General features: G+C 44.3%; 1 protein-coding gene across 2 annotated transcripts; it reads left to right on the forward strand.

Annotated features, from left to right (window-relative positions):
• Window positions 1–3,585: 3,585 nt before the first annotated feature.
• Window positions 3,586–27,774, forward strand: LOC118389746 (cation channel sperm-associated protein 3-like). Of its 2 annotated transcripts, XM_052529286.1 has the most exons (9): window positions 3,587–3,749; window positions 3,842–4,035; window positions 4,242–4,395; window positions 4,573–4,812; window positions 5,004–5,186; window positions 5,731–5,871; window positions 21,650–21,769; window positions 22,896–23,041; window positions 26,945–27,766. In XM_052529286.1, exons 2-9 carry the CDS (start codon window positions 3,890–3,892, stop codon window positions 27,057–27,059), a joined length of 1,245 nt encoding a protein of 414 aa, XP_052385246.1. In that variant the 5' UTR covers window positions 3,587–3,749; window positions 3,842–3,889; the 3' UTR covers window positions 27,060–27,766. The 2 variants fall into 2 exon arrangements, with proteins under 2 accessions (XP_035635474.2, XP_052385246.1); XM_035779581.2 differs by lacking the exon at window positions 22,896–23,041 and having other exon boundaries at window positions 3,586–3,749; window positions 26,945–27,774.
• Window positions 27,775–27,844: the final 70 nt, after the last annotated feature.

Genomic DNA, 27,844 nt, shown 5'->3' on the forward strand with positions numbered 1-27,844 from the left:
TGATGACATCGTCGCTGCTTGCGCCGTTCCCTGTGCATACTGAGTGCGCATGTGATGTTGGTTCATATAAACCGGAGGCAACCTGGATATAGGTGGAAGCGAACAAGGTGCAAATTACAGGGGAACCGGGGGGGGTTCAGCTCCCCTGAATGAGACGTTATCTCCCCTAAATGGAACAAAAGTCTAATTTGGGGGTGGGCGTCTCCAAATAATGCTAATTTAACCATTATCCTATTTGTTTAAAATGTAGTGGTAAATAAGAAAATAAAAGCTTCCAAATGAAACGAACACCCCCCCCCCACCTCTCTGTCATGGTTTAAACCATTTAGTGCTATGTGGGGGGCTGTCCACTCAGTAGTTCTGAATTTCGCTCTCAGCTAAGCTCCTTTAACGCATAGATTTTCCTTTGTACTTCCTCATTTTTGCCAGTTGTTTTCCATGCGTCTTTGATGAAAATAACCTTTGTTCCAATGCATTAGATTTATCTATGGATTTATCCTTGTTTATTTTTGTCGGTCAGCTGTTTTACGGCGCTCATTGCTTTGCTTTTCAGGTGCATCGTCGGGGCACTGTTGTTCTCCGTACCGTCTGTGGCCAGAAGTACTCAACCAATTATTTAGCTTTATTTTCTATCAATATTTGTTTTCTTTCCTGGATCAGCTGATGATGATCAACAATATCACTAGACAACTAGCCTACAGCTAAACAGCAATATCACTAGACAACTAGCCTACAGCTAAACAGCAATATCACTAGACAACTAGCCTACAGCTAGACACCAATATCACTCGACAACTAGTGTACAGCTAGAAACCAATATCACTAGACAACTAGTGTACAGCTAGAAACCAATATCACTAGACAACTAGCCTACAGCTAAACAGCAATATCACTAGACAACTAGCCTACAGCTAGACACCAATATCACTAGACAACTAGCCTACAGCTAGACACCAATATCACTAGACAACTAGCCTACAGCTAGACACCAATATCACTAGACAACTAGCCTACAGCTAGACACCAATATCACTAGACAACTAGCCTACAGCTAGACACCAATATCACTAGACAACTAGCCTACAGCTAGACACCAATATCACTAGACAACTAGCCTACAGCTAGACACCAATATCACTAGACAACTAGCCTACAGCTAGACACCAATATCACTAGACAACTAGCCTACAGCTAAACAGCAATATCACTAGACAACTAGCCTACAGCTAGACACCAATATCACTAGACAACTAGCCTACAGCTAAACAGCAATATCACTAGACAACTAGCCTACAGCTAGACACCAATATCACTAGACAACTAGCCTACAGCTAAACAGCAATATCACTAGACAACTAGCCTACAGCTAGACACCAATATCACTAGACAACTAGCCTACAGCTAGACACCAATATCACTAGACAACTAGCCTACAGCTATCACTAGACAACTAGCCTACAGCTAGACACCAATATCACTAGACAACTAGCCTACAGCTAGACACCAATATCACTAGACAACTAGCCTACAGCTAGACACCAATATCACTAGACAACTAGCCTACAGCTAGACACCAATATCACTAGACAACTAGCCTACAGCTAGACACCAATATCACTAGACAACTAGCCTACAGCTAGACACCAATATCACTAGACAACTAGCCTACAGCTAGACACCAATATCACTAGACAACTAGCCTACAGCTAGATATCACTAGACAACTAGCCTACAGCTAGACACCAATATCACTAGACAACTAGCCTACAGCTAGACACCAATATCACTAGACAACTAGTCTACAGCTAGACACCAATATCACTAGACAACTAGCCTACAGCTAGACACCAATACAGCAACTAGACACCAATATCACTAGACAACTAGCCTACAGCTAGACACCAATATCACTAGACAACTAGCCTACAGCTAGACACCAATATCACTAGACAACTAGCCTACAGCTAGACACCAATATCACTAGACAACTAGCCTACACACCAATATCACTAGACAACTAGCCTACAGCTAGACACCAATATCACTAGACAACTATCAGCCTACAGCTAGACACCAATATCACTAGACAACTAGCCTACAGCTAGACACCAATATCACTAGACAACTAGCCTACAGCTAGACACCAATATCACTAGACAACTAGCCTACAGCTAGACACCAATATCACTAGACAACTAGCCTACAGCTAGACACCAATATCACTAGACAACTAGCCTACAGCTAGACACCAATATCACTAGACAACTAGCCTACAGCTAGACACCAATATCACTAGACAACTAACCTACAGCTAGACACCAATATCACTAGACAACTAGCCTACAGCTAGACACCAATATCACTAGACAACTAGCCTACAGCTAGACACCAATATCACTAGACAACTAGCCTACAGCTAGACACCAATATCACTAGACAACTAGCCTACAGCTAGACACCAATAGCAACTAGCAGCTAGACACCAATATCACTAGACAACTAGCCTACAGCTAGACACCAATATCACTAGACAACTAGCCTACAGCTAGACACCAATATCACTAGACAACTAGCCTACAGCTAGACACCAATATCACTAGACAACTAGCCTACAGCGAGACACCAATATCACTAGACAACTAGCCTACAGCTAGACACCAATATCACTAGACAACTAGACACCAATATCACTAGACAACTAGCCTACAGCTAGACACCAATATCACTAGACAACTAGCCTACAGCTAGACACCAATATCACTAGACAACTAGCCTACAGCTAGACACCAATATCACTAGACAACTAGCCTACAGCTAGACACCAATATCACTAGACAACTAGCCTACAGCTAGACACCAATATCACTAGACAACTAGCCTACAGCTAGACACCAATATCACTAGACAACTAGCCTACAGCTAGACACCAATATCACTAGACAACTAGCCACCAATACAGCCTAGCTAGACACCAATATCACTAGACAACTAGTGTACAGCTAGACACCAATATCACTAGACAACTAGCCTACAGCTAGACACCAATATCACTAGACAACTAGCCTACAGCTAGACACCAATATCACTAGACAACTAGCCTACAGCTAGACACCAATGCACATTCAATCCATCCAACAAGTAGGCTATATGTTAATGACAGTAGGCCTATAAGGTGATTCTTTCTGTTAGAGGTTAACGTTAGGGTTAGAAGCATTTGATTTTGCAATGGCATAGGTCTACATTATTTTGGATTTTTGTTCCCAAGACAACTGTTTTCAGGGTAAAACATATTGAAATGTTACTAGGCATAGCTACACCTTACAGTGCAGTTCTCCAGAGATCTCCAAGATCCATGATTTGTACAGGGTTTTAAGTTCAATCTTCTAATTGAATTGTTAAATGCTAATAATTACAAATAACACTGTCATCTAATTCTGTAATTCACATTTTGTATGCAAATGTGAGTAGATTAGCTTAAAAACAAAGGTTGGACATCTTCGAAGCAGTCTCCAGTTTCTTATTAGACCTCAAGAGGTGTCACCTTGTTGAAGTCCAAAAGCAGAAGTTGTGTCACAGGCTCATTTTCCATTTCTCCTGAAAACCGGAACATCCGGTTTGTTGGGTTGTTGGGAACTCCTAAGAGGCTAATAGGCTATAGATGTTGCTATCCAACGGAACGCTGCGATTGGTTGCCCAAAACAATTAGGCGGGGCTTAGCGAAGTGTCAATTGTGATGTGTAAACAAGAACGTAATTTAAATTTTTTTAAATGATTTATACGTTCCATTTCATTGTGAGGTCATTGTTGTTGAGTACTACCTGGTTATTTTCCCTTTTCCAAGGAGTTCGACGAGAGTCGATGCTTTTACCCCAGGAGTTTGGTACTGAAGATGGAGCAAAATGCCGACGTCAAAGAAAGTGGAAGCGGATATTTTAGATTCATCATTCAAAAGGGAGCAAGTCAAATAGCGCTCCGAAGATTCTCTGACTGGGACGCTGTTGGCAGAGCAGCAGCAACAGCCGCGGGTTTGAATGTGTAGGATAATGTCGTAGCTCTTTATCGGACACACACTTGTCTGACTCTGAGGCCTGTTTACCCGTCAATGCAGCTGGCCCACTTAAAACATGTTTTGTATTTTTTGCAGATGTTTCTGACTAATTCATTTTGAAATGTGGTCTTGTTATTAGCTAGGCTACTGTTATTTTTTTATTTTTTTTTGTAATATATATTGTTTTATTCAGGAGAAAAGATACCGAATTCTACGATTACATTGCCAACATTACTGAAAAAACACTGTTCGATGGTATGATTATGGTCACGATTATCCTCAACGCTCTGTTCATGGCTTTGGAGACGGACTATGATATGAAATACAAACTTTTTGGATTCTTTGCGGTGGGTAATTTGCTGATCGCAATTTTGCTAATTGCAAACACTGACATAGAAGCATACACAATTACGTTTAGGGAAAATGTAACAGTTCCATAAGCTTAAGCTTTGTAGCAGTTGTTGTATGCAAATATGTCCTCTACTCAAATCCAGTCCTCCCTTCACTCTATTTTCATCAAACAGATTGCAGACGAATTCTTCATGGCCATTTACACCATGGAGTTCTTGATGAAGGTGTACGTTAACCCAGGGGTTTACTGGAAAAATGGCTACAATGTTTTCGATGCTATTATTTTGGTCATTTCATTCGTTCCCATGTTCGCTGATGGAGGGGACTCCAGTGCAATGGGGACCATGCGCATCGTCCGCGCTTTTCGCTCTTTGCGCGTGCTGAAGACTGTGTCGTTCATTCGGGGCCTGCAGGTGAGTGACGCAATTAGTGCTAAAATACTAGGCCATACACATGTCTGTTACGTTTGGTCTTTGGATACCTTTTTACAGTTTTACGGTGGATAATACGCGTTAATCAGTTATTTCTTGGGGTCACTCAGGTGTCAGGTTTGTTGAGATTTTTAGTGTTCTCTTTTGTTGTGTTTTTTTTGTTTGATTGACAGGCCTTGGTTGTAGCTCTATTCAAGACCATGAAGAGTGTGGTATATGTCCTGGGCCTGATGTTTCTCCTGATGTTCATCTTTGCCATCATTGGATATTACTACTTTGGAGACCCTAACACTGGAGACCCTGAGAACTGGGGAGACCTGGGCTGTGCGCTCTTCACACTTTTCAGTTTAGTGACAGTGAGTATGAATTAGAATAGCCTACCTATCCTGGTGGAAATCTTTCTTATGGTACCCCCCCTCCCCCATGAGCTTGGGTCCCAGGAAAACAGTGAATTTCTCATTTGGGTCCCAGGCTGTAAAAGAACCCCCTGCTGTAGACTGTCAGTTCAGTCTGACGTAGGCCGAACCAAATGTCCTCTGTCTGTCTGACCCAAACATTTTACATTTAGTTTTTTGACAGTCGTATTCTCACGTCAGTGCCATTTTTGTTGTGCTTCCATGTATGAAATATGTCAACGTTATGTTCCTACAACAGTATCTTTCATCGCAAATATCCCAACACGCTGTCTGTTGTGGTCTGTTTAGTGCACATGTTGAGGAAACATGCATAATTAACATCTAGGGTTACAAAACTCTGGTAATTTCCCCCAAATTCCCAGGTTTTCAATTTTCCCTTTTGATTTCAAGAATCATCCTTCTGTGATTTCTGGAAAACTTGGGCATTTTGGGAAAACTACTGGAAAATGTTCAACTCTTATTCCATTGTTTCTGCCCTCCTCAGGTGGATGGTTGGACTGATCTGCAGCAGAACCTTGACGACCTGGGGATGAACTCCAGCCGCATCTTCACCATCGTCTTCATCCTCATCGGCTACTTCATCTTCTTCAACATGTTCATTGGCGTGGTCATCATGGAGATCCAGGTACGTACTGTACTGGACTACCACCGTTGTTGTTACTACTACTGAGGTTGAACCCCTCTGTCCCCTGTCCTCCAGGTCGAACCCCCTGTCCCCTGCCCTCCAGGTTGAACCCCCCCTGTCCTCCAGGTTGAACCCCCTGTCCTCCAGGTTGAACCCCTCTGTCCCCTGTCCTCCAGGTTGAACCCCCCCCTGTCCTCCAGGTTGAACCCCTGCCCCCTGTCCTCCAGGTTGAACCCCCCCCCTGTCCTCCAGATTGAACCCCTCTGTCCCCTGTCCTCCAGGTTGAACCCCTCTGTCCCCTGTCCTCCAGGTTGAACCCCTCTGTCCCCTGTCCTCCAGGTTGAACCCCTGTCCCCTGTCCTCCAGGTTGAACCCCCCTCCTCCAGGTTGAACCCCCCTGTCCTCCAGGTTGAACCCCCTCCAGGTTGAACCCCCCCCTGTCCTCCAGATTGAACCCCTCTGTCCCCTGTCCTCCAGGTTGAACCCCTCTGTCCCCTGTCCTCCAGGTTGAACCCCCTGCCCCCTGTCCTCCAGGTTGAACCCCCCCCCTGTGTCCCCCCTCCTTGAACCCCCTGCCCCCTGTCCTCCAGGTTGAACCCCCCCCTGTCCTCCAGGTTGAACCCCCTGCCCCCTGTCCTCCAGGTTGAACCCCCCTGTCCTCCAGGTTGCCCCCCCCCTGCCCCCTGTCCTCCAGGTTGAACCCCCCTGCCCCCTGTCTTCCAGGTTGAACCCCTCTGCCCCCTGTCCTCCAGGTTGAACCCCTCTGCCCCCTGTCCTCCAGGTCCTCCAGGTTGAACCCCTCTGCCCCCCTCCAGTCCTCCAGGTTGAACCCCCTGTCCTCCAGGTTGAACCCCCCTGTCCTCCAGGTTGAACCCCCCCCTGTCCTCCAGGTTGAACCCCCTGTCCTCCAGGTTGAACCCCCTGTCCTCCAGGTTGAACCCCCTGTCCTCCAGGTTGAACCCCCTGCCCCCTCCAGGTTGAACCCCTCTGCCCTCTGTCCTCCAGGTTGAACCCCCCCTGTCCTCCAGGTTGAACCCCTCTGCCCCCTGTCCTTCCGGTTGAACCCCTCTGCCCCCTGTCCTCCAGGTTGAACCCCCCTGTCCTCCAGGTTGAACCCCCCCCTGTCCCCTGTCCTTCCGGTTGAACCCCTCTGCCCCCTGTCCTCCAGGTTGAACCCCTCTGTCCTCCAGGTTGAACCCCTCTGCCCTCCAGGTTGAACCCCCTGTCCTCCAGGTTGAACCCCCTGTCCTCCAGGTTGAACCCCCTGTCCTCCAGGTTGAACCCCCTGTCCTCCAGGTTGAACCCCCTGTCCTCCAGTCCCCCCCTGTCCAGGTTGAACCCCCCCCTGTCCTCCAGGTTGAACCACCCCTGTCCTCCAGGTTGAACCCCCTGTCCTCCAGGTTGAACCCCCTGTCCTCCAGGTTAAACCCCCTGTCCTCCAGGTTGAACCCCCCTGCCCCCTGTCCTCCAGGTTGAACCCCCCCCTGTCCTCCAGGTTGAACCCCCCCCTGTCCTCCAGGTTGGGAGTCCCAAATGGCACCGCACCCTATTCCCATACATAGTGTACGCTGCCTGGTCTAAAGTAGTGCCCTGTATTGGGAATAGGGTTCCATTTTGTATGCATCCTGTCTTCCTGGGCCCAAGCCAACTCAGCTCAGTGCTGTGCCGTCTCTGTGGGGTTTAGTCAGATGTGATGTCCAGACGGCAGCTCTCAGGCAGGGCTGCCATGTGACCCTTCGTATAATTATTTACAGCTGACGCCCTGGAGAAAGCAAGCGACCAGTTTAGCAGATGTTATAGCGGGGTCAGCGAAATGCTTACGTTACGAGCTCCTTAACAATGGAGTAAAATGTCAAAGTACACAAATAATCACACACAAAAATAAATATACGAAATCAAGAAATGTCGGAACGAATCCAAGTAGCTCTTTCCTGCAGCCAAGTGACCTAGTGGCTTCATGGGTGGGATGTTATTAATATACTTCATAATTATTCAACATATTGTTTTTAAACAGCCCGAAAATCCAGTGTTTCGATGTCAAATGGTTTTGTTATATCTCAGTCATCTGTGATCTGTATATAAAATGTAATATTGGGATACAAACTCAAATGTAATACATTTCCACTCTATATCTGACATGGTACAGGTGTCTATATTTTTGTTAAGCCCATAACCGTGTATGAGGTGCACATACATTTAGTTTCAAAGTAGATTTGTTTAAGACGATCAAGCAACACTCTGTATGACTGATGAGCCCAGTACAGTGAAAGGTTAACAACCCAAATAGCACTGTAACAGTAATCCAAATGCAGCAAATGTACAGTATCTACACTGGGTGAATTTACAGAAGATATACAGTGGGGCAAAAAAGTATTTGGTCAGCCACCAATTGTGCAAGTTCTCCCACTTAAAAATATGAGAGGCCTGTAATTTTCATCATAGGTACACTTCTAACTTCTACACTGCTATCTAGCTTCTTGGTTTGAAACCAGCAACGCAGTTGTCATCCGTTTCTGGGACTGCTTGTCTCTTTTCAGTGATCCTGCCGACCCAAGGACTGGTCTGGGGAGCTATTTGGCGTCGCTGCTAGCCTAGCTGCTAGCTAGCTGCATATCAAGCTAGCTGGGTTTTCTTGAACGCAGCCCGTGATGTGGTTAACAATTGTGGCTGGGACTGTGGATTGTTCCGGGTTTGTGGCTGTCTAGATCCCTGCTGTTTTGTTGTTTTCAATCTTCCCCATGACCGTCCCTGTCTGGAACTGCAAGGCGTAACAGGTTAACCAACGTTGCTATAGCTACCGTGACAAAGACCAAAGCTGGCGGGAGTACCGTTGAGGACAGTGGTGTATCTCTATCACACTTAAAGGATCTTTTTAAAACGAACAAAAATAGACCAACAAGCAGTTGTTACAACAACGAGAAAATAGCTTCAAGTGTTTTGTCCAAATACTGGTGGATTCAACTAATAAAAGAATGGACGACCTGACGAGAGAGGCCCCGAACCTGAAGAACAGTTTGCAGTTCTCCCAGGGTCAGCTCAATGAGTTGAAACAGAAGAGCAATATGACAGCAATCTGTAAGTCATTGAGAGAGGACATCAGTTCTGTGTGTGAATCCATGATAACAATGACAGAGAAATCTGATTATCTCCAGGGACAATGAAGGCAAAACAACATGGTTGTGGATGGAATTGCAGAATCTCCACATGAGACCTGGACGGAGTCTGACAAAGTGAGAGAAATGATCTCTGAGAAACTGAAGATGGACCACAGGAAGATTGAGGTGGAGCGCGCCCACAGGACTGGAAAACCCACCACCGGCCCAGGTGACAGGCCCAGGTGACAGGCCCAGGTGACAGGCCCATGTGACAGGCCCATGTGACAGGCCCAGACCGATAGTGGTCAAGTTCCTGAGGTTCAAGGACAAGGTAGCTGTTCTGGAAAGAGCCAAGAACTTGAGAGGAACGTACATCTTCCTCAATGAGGACTATCCTGAAGCTGTGCGCCAGAAGAGGAAAGAACTGATCCCAGCCATGAAAGCTGCCAGAGCAGGTGGGGACATTGCTTACATCTGCTATGACAGGCTCATTGTTCACCCTCCCTCCCAGAAGCCTGGAAGGGATGAGAGAGCCAAGCCTATGGGTTCGTAGCTTTAACCCCCCCCTACACACACACACACACACACACACCAACTGATTAATGGACTGCTGAATGTATATATTTTTTCTCTTGCTTTGCTTGCTCTTTTCAGTACTATGTCTATCTCTGATAAGCTACCCAGGAAAGGGTTGAAAAAAAGCCCATATTAATATATGTAGCCTTAGAAATAAGGTTCATGAAATCAGTAACTTGATAACATTCATATATTAGCCATTTCTGAGACTCACTTTAAATAATTCATTTGATACATCAGTAGCAATACAAGGATATAACATCTATAGAAGAGACAGAAATGCTTATGGGGGAGGTGTTGCTGTATATATTCAGAGCCACGTCCCTGTAATGCTTAGAGAAGATCTTATGTCAAGTGTTGTCGAAGTGTTGTGGTTGCAGGTTCACTTTGCACATCTAAAGCCTTTTTCTTTTTTGTTGCTACAGGCCAAGTGCTAACAATCAGTATGTAAATAATATATCTGAAATGGTTTTTAGTGTATGATGTTAACGGAAAGGTCTACTTTCTTGGGGACCTGAATATTGACTGGTTTTCATCAAGCTGTCCGCTCAAGATGAAGTGTTTTACTGTAACCAGTGCCGGTAGTCTGGTGCCTGTAATCTGGTGCCTGTAATCTGGTTATTAATCCACATACCAGGGTGTTTTTTTACAAACACTACAGGAACAAGATCATCCACATGTATGGATCACATTTTTACTAATACTGTAGAACTTTGTTCTAAAGCTGTATTTTTCCACCCATTGGATGCAGTGATCACAATATAGTGGCTATATGCAGGAAAGACAAAGTTCCAACAGCTGGGCCTAAAATAGTGTATAAGAGATCATACAAAAGATTTTGCTGTGACTCTTATGTGGATGATGTTAAATATATTTCTTGGTCTGATGTGATTTTAATGAGGAGCAGCCAGATGCTGCACTTGATTAATTTATGAAATTGCTTCTTCCAATTATTGATAAACATGCACCTGCTAGATCTGTTAAGGCTCCATGGATTGACGAGGAATTGAAAAACTGTATTGGTTGAAAGAGATGGGGGCAAACTGAGTGGCTAATAAGTCTGTCTGCACATCTGACTTACTGCAAACTGAGAAATTATGTGACTAAGAAGAAGAAACTGTATTATGAATCCAACATCCATGATATAAAGAACGATGGAATAAAACTTTGGAGTATTTTAAATGAAACTATGGACAGAAAGACATTCAACTCCATTTTTCATTGAATCAGATGGCGTATTCATCACAAAACCATTTGATGTTGCCAATTATTTTAATTACTTATTTCAAAGTGGGCAAATTTAGGCAGGAAATGCCAACCACAAACAGAGAGCAATTATATTAATGCATAAAAAAAACAAATAATGAAAGAAAAGCATTACAAGTTAGAATTTTGTGAAGTTAGCTTGGGAGAGGTGGAAAAATTGTTAATGATCAATAATGACAAATCTCCTGGCATTGACAATTTAGATGTAATATCTTTAATCTGAGCCTAGAGGCAAGTCTTTGTCCTCAGGCCTGCAGGGAAGCCAAAGTAATTCTGCAAACCAAGAGTGGTAAAGTGGCCTTTACTGGTTCTATCAGCAGACCTAAACTCAGCAAAAAAAAGAAATGTCCCTTTTTCAGGACCCCCCCCCCACAGAAATTTCAGGGAACTTGCAGGTGCCTTGGTGGAAGACTGGGGTAACATCTCACAGCAATAACTGGCAAATCTGATGCAGTCCATGAGGAGGATATGCACTGCAGTACTTAATGCAGCTGGTGGCCACACCAGATACTGACTGCTAATTTAGATTTTGACCCCCCAGGGACACATTATTCAATTTCTGTTAGTCACACGTCTGTGGAACTTGTTCAGTTTATGTCTCAGTTGTTGAATCTTATGTTCATGCAAATATTTACACATGTTAAGTTTGCTGAAAATAAACGCAGTTGACAGTGAGAGGATGTTTCTTTTTTTTTTGCTGAGTTTATAAGCTTGCTGCCAGCTCTTAGCAAACTGTTGGATTTTTTTTTTTGTGTTTGACCAAATACAATGCAATTTCTCTGTAAACAAATTAACAACAGACTTGCAGCATGCTTATAGAGAAGGCCACTCAATATGTACTGCACTGACACAAATTACTGACAAATGAATGCACTGATGATTGGTTGAAAGAAATGGATAATAAGAAGATTGTGGAAGCTGTACTGTTAGATTTCAGTGCAGCCCTTTGAATTGTGTTTTCAACCTCCGCTCCGAATCCAACGATATGGCAATCTATCTAATAGAACTGAGGGCTTTCTTTTAATGGAAGCTTCTCTCATGTCAAACATGTGAAGTGTGGAGTAACACACAGCAGCTCTCGAGGCCCTCTCTACTCTTTTCTATTTTTACCAATGACCTGCCGCTGGCGTTAAACAAAGCCTGTGTGTCCATGTACACTGATGATTCAACCATACAGACATCAGCAACCACAGCTAAGGAAGTCACTGAAACCCTGAAACATAGAGTTGCAGTTTTGGAATGGGGTGGCCAGTAATACACTGGTCCTGAGCATCTCTAAACGCTAAGAGTTTTGTATTTTTGGTACAAATCATTCTTTAAGTTTGAGACCTCAGCTGAATCTGGTAATGAATGGTGTGGCTGTTGAACAAGCTGAGGAGACTAAATAACTTGGCGTTACCTTAGATTGTAAACAGTCATGGTCGAAACATATAGGGTCAAAGGTTGTAAAGATGGGGAGAGGTCTGTCCGTAATAAAGAGATGCTCTGCTTTTTTTTGAGACCACACTCCAAAAAGCAAATTCTGCAGGATCTAGTTTTGTCTAATCTTGATTATTGTCCAGTCGTGTGGTCAAGTGCTGCAAGGAAATACCTAGTTACGCTGCAGCTGGCCCAGAACAGAGCGACACGTTCTGCTCTTCATTGTAATCGGAGGGCTGATTATAAATACTATGCATGTCAGTATCTCTTGGCTGAGAGTTGAGGAGAGACTGACTGCATCACTTCTCATTGTAAGAAACATAGTTGGAAATCCCAAATAGTTTGCGTAGTCAACTTACACTGCTCTGACACACACACTTATCCCACCAGACAGCTCTGACACACACACTTATCCCACCAGACAGCTCTGACACACACACTTATCCCACCAGACAGCTCTGACACACACTTATCCCACCAGACAGCTCTGACACACACTCATCCCACCAGACAGCTCTGACACACACTCATCCCACCAGACAGCTCTGACACACACTCATCCCACCAGACAGCTCTGACACACACTTATCCCACCAGACAGCTCTGACACACACTTATCCCACCAGACAGCTCTGACACACACTTATCCCACCAGACAGCTCTGACACACACTTATCCCACCAGACAGCTCTGACACACACTTATCCCACCAGACAGCTCTGACACACACTTATCCCACCAGACAGCTCTGACACACATCCCACCAGACAAATCTGAAGACACACTTATCCCACCAGACAGCTCTGACACAACTTATCCCACCAGACAGCTCTGACTCACACACACTTATCCCACCAGACAGCTCTGACACACACACTTATCCCACCAGACAGCTCTGACACACACACTTATCCCACCAGACAGCTCTGACACACACTTATCCCACCAGACAGCTCTCACACACACTTATCCCACCAGACAGCTCTGACACACACTCATCCCACCAGACAGCTCTGACACACACTTATCCCACCAGACAGCTCTGACACACACTCATCCCACCAGACAGCTCTGACACACACTTATCCCACCAGACAGCTCTGACACACACTTATCCCACCAGACAGCTCTGACACACACTTATCCCACCAGACATGCCACCAGGGGTCTTTTCGCAGTCCCCAAATACAGAACAAATTGAAGAAAGCGTACAGTATTATATAGAGCCCTTATTGCATGGAACTTCCTTCCATCTCATGTTGCTCAAATAAACAACAAACCTGGTTTCAAACAACGGATAAAGCAACACGTCACGGCACTCCTCTATTTGACCTAAATAGTTTGTGTGTGTGCACTGATATGTCGGCTACGTGTGCCTTTAAACAAAATGCATATGGTTCTGTCCTTGAGCTGTTCTTGTCTAATGATGTTCTGTATTATGTTCTGTGTTCTGTGTTCTTGTCTAATGATGTTCTGTATTATGTTCTGTGTTCTGTGTTCTTGTCTAATGATGTTCTGTATTATGTTTTGTGTTCTGTGTTCTGTGTTCTTGTCTAATGATGTTCTGTATTATGTTCTGTGTTCTGTGTTCTTGTCTAATGATGTTCTGTATTATGTTCTGTGTTCTGTGTTCTTGTCTAATGATGTTCTGTATTATGTTTTGTGTTGAACCCCAGGAAGAGAAGCTGCTGCTTTTGCAACAGCTAAATGGGGATCCTAATAAAATACCAAACTATAAATCAAAAATACCAAGCCGATGTATGTGAATGGTGTGTATGCACTGTATGTGAATGGTGTGTGTATGCACTGTATGTGAATGGTGTGTATGCACTGTATGTGAATGGTGTGTGTATGCACTGTATGTGAATGGTGTGTGTATGCACTGTATGTGAATGGTGTGTGTATGCACTGTATGTGAATGGTGTGTGTATGCACTGTATGTGAATGGAACATGTGTTTACTGCAGTAGTTCTATAGGATGAACCATGACTAGAAAAAAGTATATATGCATACAGTATAAAGTGGGTAAAACGGTATGTAAAATTAAATAGAAAATTCTGAACACTGTTGTATCCTAGTGGTTAGAGCGTTGGGCAAGTAACCGAAAGGTTGCTGGTTTGAATCCCAGAACTGACATGATAAAAATCTGTCATTAACAAGGCAGATAACCCCCACTGTTTCACCGGGCACCGAAGACATTGATGTCGATTATGGCAGCCCCCCCGCACCTCTCTGATTCAGAGGGGTTGGGTTAAATGTGGAAGCCACATTTCTTTTGAATGCATTTAGTTGCATTCATGCTCCCAGGTGATTTATTTTTGTATTTTTGTATTGTTACGTTTCCAACCTTAGGTCTTCATGCATCCATACCCCAGGTAAGGGTGGATGGTCCTATATACAGTGGGGCAAAAAAGTATTTAGTCAGCCACCAATTGTGCAAGTTCTCCCACTTAAAAAGATGAGACAGGCCTGTAATTTTCATCATAGGTACACTTCAACTATGACAGACAAAATGAGGGGGAAAAAAATCCCGAAAATCACATTGTAGGGTTTTAATGAATTTATTTGCAAATTATGGTGGAAAATAAGTATTTGGTCAATAACAAAAGTTTATCTCAATACTTTGTTATATACCCTTTGTTGGCAATGACAGAGGTCAAATGTTTTCTCTAAGTCTTCACAAGGTTTTCACACATTTGCTGGTATTTTGGCCCATTCCTCCATGCAGATCTCCTCTAGAGCAGTGATGTTTTGGGGCTGTTGCTGGGCAACACGGACTTTCAACTCCCTCCAAAGATTTTCTATGGGGTTGAGATCTGGAGACTGGCTAGGCCACTCCAGGACCTTGAAATGCTTCTTACGAAGCCACTCCTTCGTTGCCCGGGCGGTGTGTTTGGGATCATTGTCATGCTGAAAGACCCAGCCACGTTTCATCTTCAATGCCCTTGCTGATAGGAGGTTTTCACACAAAATCTCACGATACATGGCCCCATTCATTCTTTCCTTTACACGTATCAGTCGTCCTAGTCCCTTTGCAGAAAAACATCCCCAAAGCATGATGTTTCCACCCCCATGCTTCACAGTAGGTATGGTGTTCTTTGGATGCAACTCAGCATTCTTTGTCCTCCAAACACGACGAGTTGAGTTTTTACCAAAAAGTTATATTTTGGTTTCATCTGACATTCTCCCAATCTTCTTCTGGATCATCCAAATACTCTCTAGCAAACTTCAGACGGGCCTGGACATGTACTGGCTTAAGCAGGGGGACACGTCTGGCACTGCAGGATTTGAGTCCTGGCGGCGTAGTGTGTTACTGATGATAGGCTTTGTTACTTTGGTCCCAGCTCTCTGCAGGTAATTCACTAGGTCCCCCCGTGTGGTTCTGGGATTTTTGCTCACCGTTCATTTTGACCCCACGGCGTGAGATCTTGCGTGGAGCCCCAGATCGAGGGAGATTTATCAGTGGTCTTGTATGTCTTCCACTTCCTAATAATTGCTCCCACAGTTGATTTCTTCAAACCAAGCTGCTTATCTATTGCAGATTCAGTCTTCCCAGCCTGGTGCAGGTCTACAATTTTGTTTCTGGTGTCCTTGGACAGCTCTTTGGTCTTGGCCATAGTGGAGTTTGGAGTGTGACTGTTTGAGGTTGTGGACAGGTGTCTTTTATACTGATAACAAGTTCAAACAGGTGCCATTAATACAGGTAACGAGTGGAGGACAGAGGAGACTCTTAAAGAAGAAGTTACAGGTCTGTGAGAGCCAGAAATCTTGCTTGTTTGTAGGTGACCAAATACTTATTTCCCACCATAATTTGCAAATAAATTCATTAAAAATCCTACAATGTGATTTTCTGGATTTTTTTTTCTCATTTTGTCTGTCATAGTTGAAGTGTGCCTATGATGAAAATTACAGGCCTCTCATCTTTTTAAGTGGGAGAACTTGCACAATTGGTGGCTGACTAAATACTTTTTTGCCCCACTGTATAGGGGCAGTACTCAGTGAACAGTATGTAAACCTTGTTAAAGTGACCAGTGTTTAATGACTTATGTACATTGGGCAGCAGTCTCTAAGTTGCAGGGTAGATTATTGGCTGGTATCTGACTAGTGACAATGTCTAAGGTTCAGGAAAGGATACTGGGCGAAGGCCAGCTAGTGATGACTGTTTAACAATCTGATGACCTGGAGATAAACAGATTCTATCAGTCTGGTCCCAGCTTGGATGCACCTGTACTGTCTCCACCTTCTAGATGGTAGCGGTGTGAACAGGCCATGGCTCGGGTGGCTGAGGTCCTTGATGATCTTCTTGACCTTCCTGTGACACTGGGTGCTGTAGATGTCCTGAATGGCAGGCAGTGTGCACTGGATGATGTGTTGGGCTGACCGCATCACCCTCTGGAGAGCCCCGTGGTGCAGTTGTTGTACCAGGCGGTGGTACAGCCCGACAGGATGGTGCATCTGTAGAAGTTTGTGAGGGTCTTAGGGGCCAAGCCAAATTTCTTCAGCCTCCTGAGGTTGAAGAGGCGCTGTTGCGCCTTGTCGTCTGAGGCCGAGGTTATTTTCCTGGAATCTCATCGTTGTTGGTAATCCAGCCAGCTGGTCTGTACATGCTCTGAGGACGCGACTTGGGATGCCATCTGGGTTGGCAGACTTGCGAGGGGTTAACAAGCTTGAATGTCTTACGTCAACCACGGAGATCGGGAGCACACATTCCTCGTGAGCGATAGGGGCACACGTCGCTGGCTTTGTGTTGTTTTCCTCGAAAGTGGGAGAAGGTGTTAAGCTTGTCCAGGAGAGCGGCGTCAGTGTCTGCGACTCGGCTTGCTATCTCTTTATAATCCTATGATTGTCTGGAGGCACATGGGTCTCGTGTCTGAGCTGTCGAATTGCGACTCAAATCATCTCTGTACTGTTGTTGTTTTGCCTCATTGATTGCCTTACGGAGGTCATAGCTGGTCTGTTTATCCCATGTCTTTGATTGCCTTACGGAGGTCATAGCTGGTCTGTTTTCCCATGTTCCCAGTCGCCTTGCGTGTTTTAAATGTGGTTTAAGTTTTGTGCGAATGCTACCATCTATCCATGGGCTTTTGGTTTGGATAAGTTCTAACCATCAGAGGGAACAACATCCTCTATGCTCTTCCTGATGAACCCGAGTCCTACTATACTATTCTCAGAGGCGACCCGGAACATTTCCCAGTCCGCGTGATCAAAACCGTCTCGCAGCATAGATTCTGATTGGTCAGATCAACGTTGAACAGTCCTTACCACTGGTGCTTCCTGCTTAAGTTTCTGCCTATAGGAGGGGAGAGGAGCAAGATGGAGCCGTGATCTGATTTGCCAGAGGGAGTGCGGGGGAGGGCCTTGTAGCCATCCCGGAGGGGAGAGTAACAATTGTCAAGCATACGCTCTCCGCGTGTAGGACAGGAGATGTGTTGATAGAATTTCAGGAGGAAATTTGGAAAGTCCCCAGCTACAATGAATGCGGCCTCGGGATATAACTTGTTCACTCCCTACAAGTTCACATAGCACTGAGTCAGTGAGTCAGTGAGTCAGTGAGTCAGTGAGTCAGTGAGTTGAGTGAGTTAGTGAGTTGAGTGAGTTGAGGTAAGTTGAGTGAATGAGTTGAGTGAGTTGAGTGAGGTGAGTGAGTGAGTTGAGTGAGTTGAGTGAGGTGAGTGAGTGAGTTGAGTGAGTTGAGTGAGTTGAGTGAGTTGAGTGAGTTGAGTGAGTTGAGGTGAGGTGAGGTGAGTTGAGGTGAGGTGAGGTGAGGTAAGTTGAGTGAATGAGTTGAGTGAATGAGTTGAGTGAGTGAGTTGAGTGAGTTGAGTGAGTGAGGGAGTGAGGGAGTGGTGGAGTGGAGTGGAGTGGAGTGGAGTGGAGTGGAGTGGAGTGGAAAACACAACTTATAACATTGCTGCTGGTTGCATCTCAAACAGCCCCCTATTCCCTTTATACTGCACTACTTTTCAACCAGGGCCTATATATACCTCACTCACTCACTATATATATATATCACACACACATCCAGGCTGTATCACAACCGGCTGTGATTGGGAGACCTATAGGTCGGCGCACAATTGGCCCAGCATCGTCTGGGTTTGGCCGGTGGAAGGCCGTCATTGTAAATAAGAATTTGTTCTGAACTGACTTTCCTTGTTAAATAAAAAACCACAGTGCTTTAGGAAAGTATTCAGACCCCTTGATATTTCCACATCTTGTTATGTTACAGCCTTGTTCTAAAAATGGATTAAATAGCCTTTCTTCCCCTTTCATCAATATACACACAATACCCCAAAATGACAAATACATTTTGCAAATGTATTGAAAATATTTCCGTAAGTATTCACACCCTTTCCTCAGTACTTTGTTGAAGCAGCTTTGGCTGCGATTACAGCCTCGAGTCTTCTTGGGTATGATGCTACAAGCTTTGCACACCTGTATTTAGGGAGTTTCTCCCATTCTTCTCTGAAGATCCTCTCAAGCTCTGTCAGGTTGGAGGGGAGTGTCGCTGCACAGCTGTTTTCAGGTCTCCAGAGATGTTCCATCGGGTTCAAGTCAGGGCTCTGGCTGGGACACTCAAGGAAATTCATAGTCTTGTCCCTAAGCCACTCCTGTGTAGTCTCTGCTGCGTGCTTATAGTCATTGTCCTGTTGGAAGGGGAACCTTCGCCCCAGTCTGAGGTCTGGAGCAGGCTTTCATCAAGGATCTCTCTGTACTTTGCTCATCTTTCCCTTAATCCTGACTAGTCTCCCAGTCCTTCCTGCTGAAACACATCACAACAGCATGATGCTGCCACCACCGTGCTTCACCATAGGGATGGTGCCAGGTTTCCTCCAGATGTGAAGCTTGGCATCAGACAAGAGAATCTAGGTGCCTTTTGGCAAACTCCAAGCAGGCTGTCATGTGCCTTTTACTGAGGAGTGGCTTTTGTCTTGCCACTCTACCATAAAGGCCTGATTGGTGGAGTGCTGTGGAGATGGTTGTCCTTCTGGAAGTTTCTCCCATCTCCACATAGGAGCTCTGTCAGTGACCATCGGGTTCCTGGTCACCTCCCTGAACAAGGTCCTTCTCCCCCGATTGCTCAGTTTGGCCTGGCGGCCAGCTCTAGGAAGGGTCTTGGTGGTTCCAAACTTCTTCCTTTTCACAATGATGGAGGCTACTGTGTTCTTGGGGACCTTCAATGCTGTAGAATAATTTTTGGTACCCTTCCCTAGATCTGTGCCTTGACTCAATCCTGTCTCGGAGCTCTAAGAACATTTCCATCGACCTCACAGCTTGGTTTTTGCTCTGACATGCACTGTCAACTGTGGGACCTTATATAGACGGGTGTGTGCCTTTCCAAATCATGTCCAATCAATTGAATTTACCACAAGTGGACTCCAATCAAGTTGTAAAAACATCTCGAGGATGATCAACGGAAACAGGATCCACCTGAGCTAAATTTTCGAGTCTCATAGCAAATGGTCTGAATAAATAAGGTATTGCTGTTTATTTTAATACATTTGCAAAAAATATGTCTGTAGATTGATGAGGAAAATTTTTTATTTTAGTCCATTTTAGAACAAGGCTGTAACAAAATGGGGAAAATGGGAAGGGGTCTGAATACTTACTTTGTGTACATATATACCTACAGTACCATTCAAGTTTGGACACACCTACTCATTCTAGGGGTTTTTCTTTATTTTTACTATTTTCTACATTGTAGAATAATAGTGAAGACATCAAAACTATGAAATAACACGTATGGAATCATGTAGTAACCAAAAAAAGTGTTAAACAAATCAAAATATATTTTATATTTGAGATTCTTCAAAGTAGCCACCCTTTGCCTTGATGACAGCTTCGTACACTCTTGGCATTCTCTCAACCAGCTTCAGATTGAATGATTTTCCAACCGTCTTGAAGGAGTTCCCACATATGCTGAGCACTTGTTGGCTGCTTTTCCTTCACTCTGTGGTCCAACTCATCCCAAACCATCTCAATTAGGATTGAGGTCGGGTGATTGTGGAGGCCGGGTCATCTGATGCAGCACTCCATCACTCTCCTTCTTGGTCAAATAGCCCTTGCACAGCCTGGAGGTGTGTTGGGTCATTGTCCTGTTGGAAAAACAAATGATGGGATGGCGTATCGCTGCAGAATGCTGTGGTATCCATGCTGGTTATGTGTGCCTTGAATTCTAAATAAATCACAGTGTCACCAGCTAAGCACCATCACACCACCTCCATGCTTCACGTTGGGAACCACACATGCGGAGATCATCTGTTCACCTCCTCTGTGTCTCACAAAGACACACTTGTTGGAACCAAAAATCTCTAATTTGGACTCATCAGACCGGTGGACAGATTTCCACCGGTCTAATGTCAATTGCTCGTGTTTCTTGGCCCAAGCAAGTCTCTTCTTCTTATTGGTGTCCTTTAGTAGCCTGGAGGTGTGTTGGGTCATTGTCCTGTTAGAAAAACAAATGATAGTCCCACTAAGTGCAAACCAGATGGGATGGCGTATCGCTGCAGAGTGCTGTGGTAGCCATGCTGGTTATGTGTGCCTTGAATTCTAAATAAATCCCGACAGTGTTACCAGCAAAGCACCCCCACGCCATCCCACCTCCTCCTCCATGCTTCACAGTGGGAACTACACATGCAGAGATCATCCGTTCACCTACTCTGCTTCTCACAAAGACAGCGGTTGGAACCAAAAATCTCAAATTTGGACTCATCAGACCAAAGGACAGATTTCCACCGGTTTCTTTGCAGCAATTCAACCATGAAGGCCTGATTCACGCAGTCTCTGAACAGTTGATGTTGAGATGTGTCAGTTACTTTAACTCTGAAGTGTTTATTTGTGGTGCAATCTGAGGTGCAATTAACTGTAATGAACTTATCCTCAGCAGCAGAGGTAACTCTGGGTCTTCCTTTCCTGTAGCGGTCCTCATGAGAGCCAGTTTCATCATTGCGCTTGATGGTTTTTGCGACTGCACTTGAAGAAACTTTAGAAGTTCTTGGAATTTTCTACATTTTCTGCACTGACCTTCATGTCTTAAAGTCATGATGGTCTGTCATTTCTCTTTGCTTATTTGAGCGATTCTTGCCATAATCGTCTGTATACCGCCCCTACCTTGTCACAACACAACTGATTGGCTCAAATGCATTAATTTGTGGAATATTTCTTTCCCGTTTTACAAGGGACATCTGTTAATTGAAATGCATTCCAGTTGACTACCTCATGAAGCTGGTTGAGAGAATGCCAAGAGTGTGCAAAGCTGTTATCAAGGCAAAGGGTGGCTACTTTGAAGAATCTCATATAAAATGTTTTGATTTGTTTAACACTTTTTTTGGGTTACTACATGATTCCATATGTGTTATTTTATAGTTTTGATGTCTTCACCATTAGCTAGGAATCCAATACTTTTTTTCATGTGTTTTCTCCAGCACGCAACGAAGCGTTTTGAGAATGAGGTACAAAGTGAACGGGAGGCTTCGCTGACCCAGAAGAAACACGCCATCATCCAGAGACAGAAGAACGAGATCAGGAATCTGATCCAGAGCCAGGTGACACTCACACCAGAGCCAGGTGTCCCCTCCCTATACTGTGTACTATAGGAATTTTGTCAAAAGGAGTGCACTATATAGGGAATTGGGTGCTATAGTAGTGCGCTATATACGGAATAGGGTGCTATAGTAGTGCACTATATAGGGAATAGGGTGCTATAGTAGTGCACTATATAGGGAGTAGGGTGCACTATATAGGGAGTAGGGTGCTATAGTAGTGCACTATATAGCGAGTAGGGTGCTATAGTAGTGCACTATATAGGAGTAGGGTGCTATAGTAGTGCACTATATAGGGAGTAGGGTGCTATAGTAGTGCACTATATAGCTAGTAGGGTGCTATAGTAGTGCACTATATAGGAATAGGGTGCTATAGTAGTGCACTATATAGGAATAGGTGCTATAGTAGTGCACTATATAGGAATAGGGTGCTATAGTAGTGCACTATATAGGAATAGGTGCTATAGTAGTGCACTATATAGGGAGTAGGGTAGGGAATAGGGTGCTATAGTAGTGCACTATATAGGGAGTAGGGTGCTATATAGGCACTATATAGGAATATAGGTGCACTATATAGCTAGTAGGGTGCTATAGTAGTGCACTATATAGGAATAGGGTGCTATAGTAGTACACTATATAGGAATAGTATAGTAGTGCACTATATAGGGAATAGGGTGCTATAGTAGTGCACTATATAGGGAATAGGGTGCTATAGTAGTGCACTATATAGGAATAGGGTATAGTAGTATAGGGAGTAGTGCATAGTAGTGCTATATAGGGAGTAGGGTGCTATAGTAGTGCACTATATAGGGAATAGGGTGCTATAGTAGTGCACTATATAGGGAGTAGGGTGCTATAGTAGTGCACTATATAGGGAATAGGGTGCTATAGTAGTGCACTATATAGGGAGTAGGGTGGTATTTGGGACATGCGGGTTAGGTTTACGTTAGACTATAAAAAATATTTTTATTTAACTAGGCAAGTCAGTTAAGAACAAATTCTTATTTACAATGACGGCCTGCCTTGGCCAAACCAATATAATTAATCACAGGCTAAAGGAAATGCTAAAGCTATTTTAAAGATTTCGAATAGCGTTTGAACCCCGATCTGCTCTCTTTCCTCCATACAGACAGGCAACTTCACCAAGCTAGTGCAACAGTTCAACAAGTCTCTGCGTCACACTGATTACACTGTGATGGAGGACCTGTGTACCAGCATGTCCTTCATAGACATCTACCTGACCACCCTGGATCACCAGGACACCACTGTCAACAAGTAGGAACCCTACAGCACCTTACAGTCTGAACAAGTAGGAACCCTACAGCACCTTACGGTCTGAACAAGTAGGAACCCTACAGCACCTTACAGTCTGAACAAGTAGGAACCCTACAGCACCTTACAGTCTGAACAAGTAGGAACCCTACAGCACCTTACGGTCTGAACAAGTAGGAACCCTACAGCACCTTACAGTCTGAACAAGTAGGAACCCTACAGCACCTACACGGTCTGAACAAGTAGGAACCCTACAGCACCTTACGGTCTGAACAAGTAGGAACCCTACAGCACCTTACAGTCTGAACAAGTAGGAACCCTACAGCACCTTACAGTCTGAACAAGTAGGCACCCTACAGTCTCTGAACAAGTAGGAACCCTACAGCACCTTACAGCCTGAACAAGTAGGAACCCTACAGCACCTTACGGTCTGAACAAGTAGGAACCCTACAGCACCTTACAGTCTGAACAAGTAGGCACCCCACAGCACTCTACAGTCTGATCATGTAGGCACCCTACAATACATTAGTCTGAACAAGTAGGCACCCTACAGCACTCTACAGTCTGATCATGTAGGCACCCTACAATACATTAGTCTGAACAAGTAGGCACCCTACAATACATTAGTCTGAACAAGTAGGAACCCTTCACACCCTACAGCAGTCACACCTACAACACTGAACAAGTAGGAACCCTACAGCACATTAGTCTGAACAAGTCTACAACACCCTACACAAGTCTGAGGGCACCCTACAGCACATTAGTCTGAACAAGTAGGCACCCTACAGCACCCTACAATACATTAGTCTGAACAAGTAGGAACCCTACAGCACCTTAGTCTGAACAAGTAGGAACCCTACAACACCCTACAGCACATTAGTCTGAACAAGTAGGCACCCTACAGCACATTAGTCTGAACAAGTAGGCACCCTACAATACATTACAAGTAGGAACCCTTCACCCTACAGCACATTAGTCTGAACAAGTAGGCACCCTACAGCACATTAGTCTGAACAAGTAGGCACCCTACAGCACCCTACAATACATTAGTCTGAACAAGTAGGAACCCTACAGCACCTTAGTCTGAACAAGTAGGAACCCTACAGCACCTTAGTCTGAACAAGTAGGCACCCTACAGCACCTTAGTCTGAACAAGTAGGAACCCTACAGCACCTTACAGTCATTAGAACAAGTAGCCACCCTACAACACCCTACAGCACATTAGTCTGAACAAGTAGGCACCCTACAGCACATTAGTCTGAACAAGTAGGCACCCTACAACACCCTACAATACATTAGTCAACAAGTAGGAACCCTACAGCACCTTAGTCTGAACAAGTAGGAACCCTACAACACCCTACAGCACATTAGTCTGAACAAGTAGGCACCCTACAGCACCTTAGTCTGAACAAGTAGGAACCCTACAGCACCTTAGTCTGAACAAGTAGGCACCCTACAATACATTAGTCTGAACAAGTTGGAACCCTACAGCACCTTACAGTCTGAACAAGTAGGAACCCTACAGCACCTTACGGTCTGAACAAGTAGGCACCCTACAGCACCTTACGGTCTGAACAAGTAGGAACCCTACAGCACCTTACAGTCTGAACAAGTAGGCACTCTACAGTCTGATCATGTAGGCACCCTACAGCACCCTACAATCTGAACAAGTAAGCACCCTACAGCACCCTACAACACCCTATAGTCTTAACAAGTAGGCACCCTACAGTCTGAACAAGTAGGCACCCTTCTGAACAAGTAGGCACCCTCCAGTCTGAACAAGTAGGCACCCTCCAGTCTGAACAAGTAGGCACCCTCAGTCTGAACAAGTAGGCATCCAGTCTGAACAAGCACCCTACAGTCTGAACAAGTCCCTGAACAAGTAGGCACCCTAAGTCTGAACAAGGGCACCCTCCAGTCTGACAGCACCCCAGTCTGAACAAGTAGGCACCCTCCAGTCTGAACAAGTAGGCACCCTACAGTCTGAACAAGTAGCCACCCTACAGCACCCCACAGCACCCTACAGTCTGAACAATATAGTGCACTACTATAGACCAGAGCCCTATGGCACCCTATTCCCTATATAGTGCATGAAGGAATTTGGGACACAGTACACCAAGCACTAAATGTATTGTTAACTGAGCTAGCTTACCACCAAACGTCTGTCTCAGAGACCACACACACACACTCTCTCTCAATCAGAGTCCTATCTGGGTCACAGCCAAACAGACTCTCCTATAAAGGGTTAATGATTCTTCTGTGAGGGGCAAACAGACTGTAAACGAGAGTTATAAAGACAGATAGGTGTTTTTTTTTTTTTTTTTACTCAATTGAGTGTTTGTGCAAAGTAGGAAGAGAATAAGGTTTGAGAGAGAGAGGTTTATGACAGCCATGAAGTGGAGATAGAGGGATCGCAAATAACAATATATATATTTTTTTGTCTTATCCTAGAAACCTGGATGTTACGGAAACATTTCTAAGCTGTGTTTTTCTAGAATATCCCGTTTAAGAAATGGATACATCCAATGATGTCAATTTTGCATAATGAAATCTCATATATATATATATTTTTTTGTTGTTGCTTTAACCTAACGATGTAGACTTAGTACCATAATCCTTAAATGAATGTCACGTGTCAACTTCGCCCCCCCCCCCCCAAAAAAAATATATATATATTTTTGACGCAAAGATGATGATTTGGGTAATTACTACATTTTTTTTCTGTGGATGTGCATGATTATAGTACTTGTGTTGGTGTAGGGCTTGTAACAGCATGCACTATCGTCACTCAGTCTTCTACACGTTGTTACCATCCAAACAACCAACAGCTTCGGTTGTCGTTTTGTTTCAGGTTCAAATCATCAAACCCACATCCTAAGAAATCTGCAACTGAATGACTATAGACTATAGACCATAAATCTTTTACACACACGGGTTTATGTATTTTATAGCAAAAACACACACAGTTGATTTTAAGGTATTGGATAATAAGGCTGCCTTAGGTACGCTCAAATGAAAGGGGGATGTCTCATTTGTGAAAGGGGGATGTCTCATTTGTGAAAGGGGGATGTCTCATTTGTGAAAGGGGGATGTCTCATTTGTGAAAGGGGGTTGTCTCATTTGTGAAAGGGGATGTCTCATTTGTGAAAGGGGGATGTCTCATTTGTGAAAGGGGATGTCTCATTTGTGAAAGGGGGATGTCTCATTTGTGAAAGGGGATGTCTCATTTGTGAAAGGGGATGTCTCATTTGTGAAAGGGGATGTCTCATTTGTGAAAGGGGATGTCTCATTTGTGAAAGGGGATGTCTCATTTGTGAAAGGGGATGTCTCATTTGTGAAAGGGGATGTCTCATTTGTGAAAGGGGATGTCTCATTTGTGAAAGGGGGATGTCTCATTTGTGAAAGGGGATGTCTCATTTGTGAAAAGGGGGATGTCTCATTTGTGAAAAGGGGATGTCTCATTTGTGAAAAGGGATGTCTCATTTGTGAAAAGGGGATGTCTCATTTGTGAAAAGGGGATGTCTCATTTGTGAAAGGGGGATGTCTCATTTGTGAATTAAGGGGATGTCTCATTTGTGAAAAGGGGATGTCTCATTTGTGAAAGAGGTGTCTCATTTGTGAAAGGGGATGTCTCATTTGTGTGTGGGATGTCTCATTTGTGTGGGGATGTCTCAGTGTGTAATGTGTTTGTCTCAGTGTAATTATAGTGTGTATAGTTATGTGTAAGGTAACTAAAGTGTGATGAAGAGGTGTGTGTGTGTGTGTGTGTAATGTGTGTGTGCTGATATCTAGCTACTGTAATGACTTTTAAGTTACGGGTAATTATAGAGGCTATAGTTATGAAAAGTAAGGTAACTAAAGTGTGATGAAGAGATATATATAACAAAAAAGATTGTCCCCTTGCAGGCTGCAGCAGCTGTACTCTGAGGCCGTTCTGATTCTGAGTGACTTACTGGAAGAAGACTTGATTGAAATGGAACAGAAAGCACTGAGAGAGAGGAAAATCAAAATGAGGGCGTAACAACAGGTACAGGAACAGGGATCCGACTGAGAGTTACTGAGAGCTGAAATCCTTGTTCATTTGCATACTGGTATTCAAATTAAAAAAAGAGGACATATGTTGGCACATTTTATAAAGCGGTCTGGTCTTTGTTGTGGGTTGGCTATGGTGATGTCCAGTCCATTCCATTGGCCTAGAGTTGGCAGAGAATGGTCTTCAAAATGTCTCCAGGGTGCATCCCAAATGGCACCCTATTCCCTAGATAGTGGGCTACTTTTTGTGACCAGAGGCCCCAAGGACCCTGTTTAAATAAGTGCACTAAGTAGGGAATGGGTTTCATTTAGGATGCAGACCAGGCTGTCAGCCAGGCAGGGAGAGTCCAGTCCAGATGGCCCACATAGTCATGTCTGTACTCAGGTTTGGGGCCACTGTGAGGTAGGCTACTATCTGTAGAATCCGGAGGCCCACGTAACCCCTCTGTCTACTGGTGAACAGCTACAGACAGGCACAACACGTCATCTGTTACACGGGGACTCTATATGGAGTTCTGGATGATTAATTCTCCAAGTCAATACGTGGGTCATGAACTATCTTCTCACTAGTTGCAAACCTGTTTGGTACAGACTGTCATTGCATTTTGCGCTGTTTGGAGTAGTTAGACACTCTTGTTGTAAGATATGTTCAGAGGGAAGTAGACTCCCCAGTAATAGCTTTCGTGTATGTATAGAAATAACTGTTTGAATATTTACAGGCTATAAAATGAAACATTTTATAGCATCTGCTCTTCAATGATATACAAAGACTGG

This window comes from Oncorhynchus keta, chromosome 11 (genome assembly GCF_023373465.1).
Source record: "Oncorhynchus keta strain PuntledgeMale-10-30-2019 chromosome 11, Oket_V2, whole genome shotgun sequence".
Lineage (NCBI taxonomy): Eukaryota > Metazoa > Chordata > Actinopteri > Salmoniformes > Salmonidae > Oncorhynchus > Oncorhynchus keta.